Source organism: Scyliorhinus canicula, chromosome 17, assembly GCF_902713615.1.
Source record: "Scyliorhinus canicula chromosome 17, sScyCan1.1, whole genome shotgun sequence".
Lineage (NCBI taxonomy): Eukaryota > Metazoa > Chordata > Chondrichthyes > Carcharhiniformes > Scyliorhinidae > Scyliorhinus > Scyliorhinus canicula.
In genome coordinates, this window is record NC_052162.1 from 48,243,930 (window position 1) to 48,255,718 (window position 11,789).

General features: G+C 47.5%; 1 protein-coding gene across 7 annotated transcripts in view; it reads left to right on the plus strand.

Moving 5' to 3' along the window:
• Positions 1 to 11,136, plus strand: part of nlgn3a (neuroligin 3a) — a 336,056-nt gene extending 324,920 nt beyond the window's left edge. For 5 of the 7 annotated variants that reach the window (XM_038775279.1, XM_038775283.1, XM_038775282.1 and 2 more), the window contains one exon: positions 7,711 to 8,566. In XM_038775279.1, coding sequence (XP_038631207.1) covers positions 7,711 to 8,566 — 856 coding nt within the window. Of the gene's footprint in view, positions 1 to 7,710 lie in introns of all 7 variants that reach the window. The other 2 variants (XM_038775281.1, XM_038775285.1) reach the window with 1 other exon arrangement.
• The last annotated feature ends 653 nt before the right edge of the window (positions 11,137 to 11,789 follow it).

The window sequence follows — 11,789 nt, forward strand, 5'->3', positions numbered from 1 at the left end:
GAACGGCAGGCCGCTCGGCCCATCCGGGTCGGAGAATCGCCGGTTGCTGTAAAAAACGGTGAGCGGCGATTCCTCCGAGTGGGGGGTGGGTGAATCGCGGGGGGCGCCAGGGGGGGCGTGAAATCAGTCGCCCGGCCCTCCTGCGATTCTCCCACTTGGTGTGGGGAGCGGAGAATCGCGCCCTGAGAGTAGCAGGGGCACATAATGTACCCTGGAATGGAATAAATTGGTGCATGCAGTAGATGTCGTGGCCTCCTTGAGCTTGCTTTGCCATTCAATATAATCTTGGCTGATCTTGAACTTAAACTTCACTTTACCGCTCGGTCTTTATATCACTTGGTTCCAGGAGAAATCAGCAATCTATCTCAACCTTAAAATGTATTCAATGATGGGGCATCCATAACCCTCTGGGATAGACCATTTCAAAAATTCACAATATTTGAGTAAAGCAATGTATCCTCATTTCAGTCTTAAATAAACAATCTCTTATCCTGAGACTGTGCCCCTGTGTTCTAGATTCTCCAACCAGCAGAATCAATCTCAGTGCCTACCATGTAAAGTCCCTTCAGAATCTTAGATAATTTAATGAGATCACTTTTCATTCTTCTAAACCCCTGAGAGTATAGGCCCATGTTCTCCGTCTCTACCCATTGTCCCGCATGGAACCAGAGGAATTAAGTCATCACAGGACAGCCCTTTCGCCTCAGGAGCCAGTGTTAGTGAACATTTGCTGGACCACCTCAAAGGCAAAAATTTTCTTCCTTAAATGTGAATACCAGAACTTTACGCAGTACTCCAGAGGCTGGATTTGATGTGCTTCTTCCGGACATGTTTTCGGGGGTGCTACATGTAAAATAGGGCCCGCCCCACCAGCTTCATGCACACCCCAAGCTCACCTCCATTACACAGTAGGTGGGCAGGTGCCGAGGTCAGCAACCCACTTGAGCTGTTTAAATAAATAATCGAGGGTCAATTGGCTTGTAACAAGCTCAATTGATAATACATTTACCATGCTACAGTTGCTTAGTGCAGTTAGGCAGGAGTAAGCAGGTCTTTTTTTTATTAGTTTTTAACAGCTGGGAAGGATGGGGAAGTACTATCTTCAGGGGATATCCTTTTCAAATGAAGGAAATCCCCCTAATATAGTACCCCCTTTCCTTCCTACCTGCACTGAGAACACATCTCCACCCTCCTCCTCAAACTGGCTGAACCCTCCCTGTACAATACCCTGGACTTGCCTTCCTCCAGGATTCACCGGGCCGCCTTCATGGAACTGGTTGCAGTCCCAGTAGAGCCCACTAATGTGATCTTGATACTGCCAGATTTGGTGGAGCTGCCAGCCAATCTAATTGACTGTTAGCTCCCAATGACAGGACTTCCTCCCCCCCTCCCCCCCCCCCCCCCCAGTGGACAGAAATCCCAGTGTCGAGCAATTTCAACAGCCCACAGCACGGTATGGCTGTGGGCAGTTTGGTGTGGAGCAAGTCAGATTCCCATCAACTTTGCTTCCGGGAGGGGGCAAGCTGTCCACGACTCCACACCCGTAACATGCAGCACCAGGTACGATCTCATCATAGCTCTACTATTGTGACAAGATTTCTTTATTCTTGTACTCGGTCCCCTTGCAATAAAGGCCAACATGCATTTTGACCTCCTAACGGCTTGCTGTATCTGCATGCTACTCTTTTGTGTTCCTTGTATGAGTACTCCCAATTCCTTCTGGGCATCAACATTTAACCTTTATTAGTTTTGCATCTTTTGAAAACATGTCCTACTTTACTATTCTTACTAGCAAAGTAAATACACTCTTAAATCTCTTCATTATACTTCACCTCTCTCCTTGCTGCCCCATCATTTAGCCTGTCTATATTTTTGTGTCCTCCTCCACAGTTTACTCACCTAGCTCTGTATCATCCGCAAATTTATGTACATTCTCTTGGTCTCTTCATCTAAGCTATTAATATAGATTATAGATAACGGAGGTCCCAGAACTGATCTGTGAGACACTCTATCCAGTAATCAATCCTCTCTATCCATGCTGGTACATTATCACCAATTCAATGACCTATTAACTTGTGTATTCACCTTTTGTTTGGAAATCCAAGTATACTAGATCTAGCAGTTTCCCGTTATCTATCCAACTAGTCAATAAGAAGATAAGAAATAGAAGTAGGCCCTTCAGCCCAGCAAGCCTGCTCCTCAACTCAGTAAGGTTATGGCTGACTTGTAGCCTTAACTCCACGTTCCAGCCTGCCCCCCCAACCCCCAACCCCCATATCCTTGATTCCCTCATCAATCAAAAATCTGTCTGACTCATCCATGGATTATATTCAATGACCCAGGCACCTCTACTCTGTGGAAGAGAATTCCAAACATAAACGCTGCTGCATACTTGAGCACGATCCTTTGTAAAACCGTGTGGAATTTGTCTGATCATACTATGATTGTCTAATGCACTGTTCAGGCTTTCTTAACAAAAGATTGCAGCAGTTTTTGAATGACTAATATCGGATTAACTGGCCTATAGTTCCCTGTTTTCTCCCCCTCCTATTCTTGAATAGTTAGATTACATCTGCTAACTTCAAATCTGCCGGGATCATTCCAGAATCTAGGGAATTTGGGTAAATCATTCATCCATACCTCTGCAACTACCTCTTTTAAAACCCTAAGATGTATGCCATCCAACCCTCTGGATTTGTTGCATTTTAGTCCCTTAAGTTTTTCCAATACCTTTACTCTGCCGATATCAATTACTTTAAATTCTTCATTCTCATTATTTCTGGTACATAATTAGTATTTTCTACTGTGAAGGCAGACACAAAATATTTGTTCAATGTCCCTGCCATTTCCTCATTCCCCATGATAATTCCGCCTGTCCCTATCTCGAGTGGACAATTGTTCACTTTAGCTACTCTTTTTTTATGAACTTGTTAAAGCTCTTACAACCTGTTATATATGCCTGCCGATTTACTCTCATTTTCTATTTTCTCTTTTTAATCTTTTGGGGGCGCTTTACTGGTTTCTACAGTATACCTGACTCTCATGCAACAGTGTAAGCCTCGTCTTCGAATGTAACGAACTATCTTTAACTTCATGGACTTCAATGCCCATCACTAAGAGTGGCACAGTGGCATCACTGCTGACTCAGTGATCCTGAAAGGCATATATGTTAACCTGGGCCTGTGGCAGTAGAGTAGGTCTGGGCACGTGCTCCCAAACAGTCAAAAGAATTTGGCAAGAAATGAATGAAATGAAAATGAAAAAAATAAAATCACTTATTGTCACGAGTAGGCTTCAATGAAGTTACTGTGAAAAGCCCCTAGTCGCCACATTCCGGCGCCTGCCCGGAAAGGCTGGTACGGGAATCGAACCATGCTGCTGGCCTGCTTGGTCTGCTTTAAAAGCCAGCGATTTAGCCAAGTGAGCTAAACCAGCCCCTATTCCTGGGGCCTTCTGGCAGAGTCCTAACTAATCATTGGTGAGACGTGTAAGTGCTGCTTGATAACACTGTTGACTGCAGAACCTATCACTTTGCTGATGATTGAGAGTAGACTGATGGGATGGTAATTGGCCAGGTCGGATTTGTCCTGGTTTTTGTGAACATGACACACCAGGGCAATTTTCCACATTTCCAGGTAGATGCCAGTATTGTAGCTGTACTGGGACAGCTTGGCTCAGGACACAGCTAGTTCTGGAGCACAGGTCTGCAGCACGACAACTGGGTTTCTGTCAGGACCCATAGACTTTTGTTGTATCCAGTGCCTTTGGCTGTTTCTTTGTATCCAATGGAGTAAATCGAGTTGGCTGAAGTCTGCCATCTGTAATACTGGGGACCTTAGAGAGGCTGAGGGATTATCCACTTGGCAATTTTGGCTGAAAATGATTGCAAAGGCGTTTGCACTGATATTCTGGCTCCCCCACCATTAAGAATGGAATTTGGAGTCTCCTCCTCTGGTTAGTTGTTTAATTGTCCACAACCATCCTTGGCTGTATGTGGCATGACTACAGAACTTTGGATCTGATTTGTTAGTTATAGGATTGCCCAACTCTGTCTTTGGCTGCTGCTTCTGCTGTTTATTGTGCATGCAGTCCTGTGTTGTACCTTGACCAAATTGGCAGCTCATATTTAAGTATGCCTGGCATGTTATCGTCATTGATCCCCTGGCATGATGGTAATGTAAAAGTGGGAGATATGCCGAGCCATGAGGTTACAACTTGTGATTGAGCACAATTCAGCTGCTGCTGATAATCCGCAGTGCCTCATGGATGCCCAGTTTTGAACTGTTAGAACTGTTCTGCATCTAAATGATTTAACACAATTGTAGTATCGCACAATATGATGGACGGTGTCCTTAGTGTGAAAGTGGGACTTTGTTTCCACAGGGACTGCAGTGTACACTCCTGCCCATATTCTCATGAATTGGTGCACCTGTAACAGATAGATTGGTGAGGGTTTGGTCAAGTAGGTTCCCTCCTTAATCTCTGCAGCAATAAAAGTATTTGTTTTTAGAATGAAATTATTACTGTGGAGCCAGCAGAAGTAATCCCCAGCTCCACAATCATTGCAATTGCCTGCTCCAACTAAATTATCTTTGGCATGCTGCTAGCAAGGCAATCAGCCCGATATTCTTCTCCAAATAATGTGCACACTGTATATGGAGTGAATTGACAGTTTGCACAAAAATTGTAATGAGGACCAATGTTGGTTATGACCCTAACTAATTGTTCACCCTGCAATGCCTATTTTTCACACAAGATGGTTATATGTTTTTTATTTTCATACTGTTACGGGCATGATTTGTGTGATTCCTTCCAGACTGTAATCAGGATGTTTGTGTAGAAGCTGTGTGCATTTCAGGAGAGTGATTTTTCTTAATTTAAGAATAAATTCCAGCAGCAGGCTTCTAGTGTGTTTCAAAAGTAAAAAGAAAGTTATTTTTTTATCCCACACTCTCTCAATCACGTGTCTCACTCACACTATCACACCCGCAAAGATTAGGCACAGATGAAGTTAAAGCGTATTTATTAAAATGGAATTTATAACTCAGTCTTTATATTGATGCAGGCCTGATGTCTTCTTGGTTAAGTTGATACTTTAATTGGAGTTAAGGGGCATGATTCTCCGCACCCCACGCCGGGTGGAAGAATCGCGGGAGGGCCGGGCGAATCACGCCATGCCGCCCTGGCACCCCCCGCAGTTCTCTTCCCCCCCCCCCAAAATGGCGTGTCACGTTTTGCGACAGGCCATTCGGAGAATCACCGCTCGCCGTTTCTCACGGCAACTGCCGATTCTCCGGCCCGGATGGGCCGAGTGGCCTGCCGACCTCGACCGGTTCACGCCGGCGCCAACCACACCTGGTCGCTGCCGGCATGAACATCGCGCGATCGGTGTGTGGGGGGCGGGGGGAGGATCGAGCACCACGGGCGTGCTCAGGAGATGTCTGTACCGCGATTGGTGCCCACCGATCGTCGGGCCGGCGTCTCTAAAAGACGCACTCTTTTCCCTCTGCCGCCCCACAGCGGAGGGGAAGACGGCAACCACACATGCGCGGGTTGGCGCCGGCCAACATGCGCATGCGCGGCTGACGTCACTTAGGCGCCGCCGGCCACGTCGTTCCCGGCGCGCCGCTTTGACATAAGCGTCAAGGCTGGGCGCTCGGAATTCACACGCCGCCGCTCCTAGTCCCCTGGGGGGGGGGGGGGGGAATAGGGGGCGAGGAGCGGCCTCCGATGCTGGAGTGAAACACTCCGGGTTTCACTCCGGCGTCAGCTGTTTGTCTCCCTTTGGGAGAATTGCGCCCCCAGTCTTTCAGAAAAAACAATTCCCTTGAAGCTGTGAAGCCTCTTGCAGACAAATAGCCAGAATCCTCGTGGTCAGGCAGGCTTGGAAGCTGGACAGTTACTGTACTTAAGGCATTAGAAGACTTTCAGCTATGATGGTTCATCTGTTTCAGATGTGTCCTGGTGCTTACACACACAATTGTTTTGTGGAGATTGTACTGAAAGTTAGTTTCTCCAAAAGTTAGATTCAGTAGTAGGACTGCAGGGTTAACGCTTCTGGAGTCCAGCCCACCATGATACAATAGCAGTTGACAATGGTCATTCATTTTTAATCTCTGTTGCAACTTGAGCTCAAATATTCTCCTTCGTCCAATATGACACTGAGGCCAACAGTCTAGAGATCTCATGGCCGGGATTCTCCGAGCTTCCTCTGCGAAATCGCGCTCAGCGTGGGGGTGGAGAATGGGATCTGAGACCCGCGGAGCCACGACGCGATTCTCCGAGGATGCAGTGCCGTTCGGAGGCCATTGAAAGAGGCCCCCCACGGCGATTCTCCACTACTGAGCAGCCCGGTTCCACCGGCGTGGTTCCAGCCTGGTTCCACCCGGCGGGAGTTCGGAGTCGCGGCCACACTGGCCATCCTGGTGGGGAGGTGGGGGGATCAGACTCCGGGGTGGCCTCCACAATGGACAGGCCTGCGATCGAGGGCTACCGATCGGCGGATGCGCACGGTCCGTGGGGGGCCTATCTTCTTCTGCGCCGGCCTGCTGTGTTGCTCCGCCATGTTCCGCAGGGGCCGGCCGGAAGTGCAGGGTCCCATATCGGCAGCAGGAGCTGCGCGTGCACGCCGGGGCCCTGCTATCCCTCTTAAAACCGGAGAATCACTCCGGACTTTTGAGAAAAGTCTGGAATGATTTGCGCCCATTTTCCGGCTGGCGTAGGGACAGAGCCCCATTTTTGGAGAATCCCGGCCCATATTCCTCAAATACTGGTTCACCCTTCCACAATAAAACATTTAAATATCACAGGTCTCTACTAAGCATCGTTCTTCAAGTCCATATTTAACTAAATATTGATCACAGAATCCAACACTGACCATAGTTTAATTTGCCTCCCCAACTCCCCCCCCAGAGCTGCCGCTGTCGAGCTGGTGCACAATACCCTACCAGTTATTCTATTTCATATTTTATTGTTTTGTTTTTTTACTATGTACCATTTCCTTCTCCTTGGTATGTTGGGGTGTGCCCTTCCCTTCTAGGTATGTGTATATATATATATATATGTGTTTCTTATTCTGTGTACATAACAGTAATTATGCCTTGTTCAAAAAACCAATAAAAAACATTTATAAAAAAAAATGTCCAGAATCACGTTAATTTTCAGCCACCATAACCAGGTTTGTGAACAGTTTCACAAAGTATGATCTTACAGTCCAGAAATATACAATATCATCATGCTTGTAATGAGTGTGGCAGTGTTGAAAGAAAGCACACAGTGTTGGTTCTGCACTTTATTTACTTATTGTTCACGATTGTTTTGCTGATTTTTATGCTTGTGTCTTAAATTGATGAGAATGGAAAGATATTTTGATTTCTTTTGCTGTCAGCAAAGTGGGCACAAATTATTGGGGTAGGTATAACATTTTAGCATTGCTTATTACACCAGCATAAGATATTTCAAGCCCAAGTATCCACCAATAAAGATTTAGTTGCTGCCTGTAGATTCCTTTTCACCTTGAGTTGAGCAGAGTATGATTATGTGGTTCCATTAGGGCAGGCAGGCAGGTCTTTCTATCGTCACATGTATTGTATGCTTCAATAATTGTTTTTAGTTTATACAGAACTGGACCAAGCTCCCGGCAATGACCCTGGTGAGTAAATTAAAAGAAACTCCTTATCTGATAGTAACTGATTTTTTTTCTATTTTTAGTGATCCCAACAAGCCAGTGCCACAGGATACCAAATTCATCCACACAAAGGCAAACCGCTTTGAAGAGGTGGCCTGGTCAAAGTACAACCCACGGGATCAGCTTTATCTTCACATTGGTTTGAAGCCACGAGTGCGGGAACACTACCGTGCCACTAAAGTGGCTTTTTGGAAACACCTGGTCCCTCACCTGTACAACCTGCATGATATGTTCCAGTACACCTCCACCACCACCAAGGTGCCTCAGCCCAACACAACTCCAATCTCCTATGCCACTAGGCGACCTAACGGTAAGGTGTGGCCCTTCACCACCAAGAGGCCGGGCTCCGGCATGTCTCCCGCTTTCAACTCCAATGAGCAGCAGAAGGAGAACTGGGAATCAGACCAGGACAGCGGTTCCCTTCTGATCGAGAATCCCCGGGACTACTCTACTGAGCTAAGTGTGACCATTGCAGTGGGGGCCTCCCTGCTTTTCCTCAATGTCCTGGCCTTTGCGGCCCTGTACTACCGCAAGGACAAACGCCGCAATGACCCCAACCAACAACCAAGCCCTCAACGCAACGCCAGCAATGACATGGCACACACGCAGGAGGAAGAGATCATGTCACTACAAGTGAACCAAACCCACCATGAGTGCGAGAACATCCAGGCTCATGAGCCCCTGCGGCTTCCTTCACTGCCAGACTACACCCTGACTCTCCGCCGCTCTCCTGATGATATCCCCCTCATGACCCCCAATACCATCACCATGATCCCCAACTCCTTGGTAGGGATGCAGTCCTTGCATCCTTACAACACCTTTGCTGCTGGTTTTAATAGCACAGGACTGCCTCATTCACACTCCACCACCCGGGTATAGTCCTCGCAGTAATTCTCCAACAAGCCGGAGCGAATGAATCGCTGGGTTGTGACCCCCTCACACAGACCCACTCCAGACTGCTGGATTTTAACAAGAGTCTGATTAACATGTGCACTGTACCATCTTTACAAGAAGGCTCTCCCTGGGAACTTCAAAAGACATATATTCACATTGGGCCTTCTTGTTCAAAGAGACAACCTGAAGTTTTATAAAATAATCAAAATAAGAAAAAGAAAAAAAAAGAAAATGCAAAACCGAAAGAAAACTAAAGTGCTTTTCTTACCTTTGTGGGGAAGCAGTGGCAGTCGGCTGCCTACTTTGATCTCATTGTTCACATGCCTTAGCCCCACACTCTGCTGTGCTCCATGCATTTTAATCACTTTTAGAACAGCTTAGAATGAATATATTAGCGCCGAGGGCACTGGAGGAAATCGCACACAAGGACTAAAACACCATGGCCAGGAATCTCCTGGGTGGTTGACGGATCAGCTGCCATAGCTTCATGGGAAGAGCATGGAAACCCCCCCCCCCGATAGAATCTGAGTGAAAACCGGGGGTTTCTGCCAAAGTTACGGCAATCGATCAGAAGAGCCACTAGAAAATTGCCGTCACCTCCCCCCCAGCCCGCAGTAAGCATTCAGGGTTGTTGAGAACAGTGTGTCTCCTTGACCTCCCCACCTTGAGGCTTGTTATTGTTTTGCCTTCAGTTCGGTTCTGTTTGTTCTGACCACCCTTGAGTCAGTAAATTCTGAAGTGGAGAGTGATCATGATCCAGCGCCTTCTCTCCAGTGAAATGTCCTGCTGAACCACCAACCACTCTTAATGGTTACGAATTTGAAAGAGAGACCGAAATGGAGCGAAACGCTTTCAGCTTTCTAGAAGCCGCCAGCAAAAGCTGTTTGTTTTACTGCATTGCATCCACCGAAGCGTCTGTGTCTGCCCATTGCCGAATACGTTTTCCCTTCCTCGTTCATTCATCCGGGGAAGGACTTTGTATTTTTGTGACTCAACAAAAATCTAACAAACTTTTTTTTTTTACACATGTCTCTTTTTTTCCCTGGGGCTGGCTGGCAACTCTTCAAGTGCGGCAAATAATGCAGCTTTCTATAGTGTGCATCCCTTCATTTTTTTATACAGAGTGAATTGTGACACGTGCCAAATTAGAACCAGCAAAAATTTTTTTTTTTGGGGGGGGGGTTGTTTTTAACTGTATCTGTCTGTTTTGTATTTTGGTATAAGCAATCTTTTGCTGTCTGTTACTTTGTGTCATGCCTGTTTGCGGTTGAGAAGGTGCTTGTGAGGAGATAGCACCACAAATCCCCTCCATGTGCTTAGGTTTTATTTTTGGATTGGAGTCAGGCTGCGGTCCACGTACCCACGAGGACGATGCAGTCAATGGAATCTTTCCTTCCAGCCCACACCCAGACTACTACCACAGTCTCCAGAATCAACGACTGGAGATTTACAAATGGAATACTTAAAATCGACTCTCTCTTCCAGCATCACTCTGCATCTATTCCTTGCTTTCGATTTATTTAACGAACTTGTAACCCATTTATGTTGTGAATGTTTGTTGAGTAGGATTGGATTGAAAACGTTATTTTTAAGTTGATTCTCATTGTGCCTGTTTTTTGAGTTTTTGAAAAGAATTGTGCCCCAGCTTCTGAGGTCTGTGTTCCTCGCCCCTTCAGGGATGCCTGGTAGCTGTCTAACCCCATATTGAGTCTGCAGTTTTTCAGGAGTTGCTGGTTGCTACTTTAAACAGATATTCCATAGAATCCCTGCAGTGAAGAAGGAGGCCATTCGGCCTGTCGAGTCTGCACCGACCCTTTGAAAGCCCCCTGTATATGTATACACCTGTTTTAGGACTCTTCTGCTAAATTGGCTGCCCTTTGCGCAAATTCTGCACCAGGAACACTTTCCTCAGCACCTTTGGGCAGTCACTCTGCTTGAGTAATGGTCACCAACAAAAAAAAAGTATTTTTTTTTCAAAGTTAGACTAGACAGTAATCCCAAGGGCGGCTGCCAATCACGATCAGTCTCTTGCCCGTTGCCCTCCCATCCAAAAAAAGCCGAAAATTCAGACCCATTAAACGGGCAAAGCTGCCCTTTGGAGGTAGGCACAATAGGCACATCACCCAAAGTATTGTATTGAGGCCTCAGGGCAAATTTTGGGAGTCTCCAGGCTTTGTTGTTCACCATGAATGGGCCATAACCAGTTTCTTCTCCATAATCTCGAATTTCTTTTTTTGTCAGTGCTAGTATTCTGTGTGAGGTAAACAATGTTCACCTAAACTCAAAACCAGGTCCTAATTATAAATCACACTAGATACATTGTACCCAGCCCGAGCCATTAAAGAATACGAATGAGACAAAAGCAAAACGCTTCTGATGGTGGAAACGTCATGTAAAACAGGACATGCTGGAAATGGTTATGCAGGTCTGACAATACCTTTAAAAGACATTGGACGGGATTCTCCGACTCCCCGCTGGGTCGGAGAATCGCCGGCGGGGGGGGCGACGTGAATCCCGCCCCCGCCGGCTGCCGAATTCTCCGTACTGGATCTGGCCCCGGGGGTGCCCCCACGGTGGCCTGGCCCACGACCGGAGCCCACCAATCTGTGGGTGGGCCTGTGCCGTAGGGGGACTCTTTTCCTATGCGCCAGCCGTGTCAACCTCCGCAATGGCCGATGGGTAGGTGACCCCCCCCCCGCGCATGCGCGGGGATGGCATCAGCAGCCGCTGACGCTCCTGCGCATGCGCGGACCCGCGCCGGTCGGCCGGACCTTCAGACCCGGCTGGAGTGGCGCCAAAGGCCTTCCACGCCGGCCGGCGGGGCGCAAACCACTCCGGCGTCGGCCTAGCCCCTGAAGGTGGGGAGGATTCCGCAGCTTTGGGGCGGGTCGACACCAGAGTGGTTCATGCCACTCCATCCCGCCGGGACCCCCTGCCCCGCTGGGTACGGGAGAATCCCGCCCATTGTTTCTATTCCATAGATGCTGCCAGTCACACTGAGCATTTCTAACGTTTTCCGACTGAATACAAATGCCCTTTGAATTTTTTGTTTGCTCCTCACTGGCTAGGCCAACATTTGTTGCGCATCCCTAGTTGTCCTTGACAAGGTGGTGGTGAGCTGCCTTCTTGAACCGCTGAAATCCATGTGGTGTAGGTGCACCCACAGTGCGGTTAGGGAGGCAATTCCAGGATTTTGACCCAGCGACAA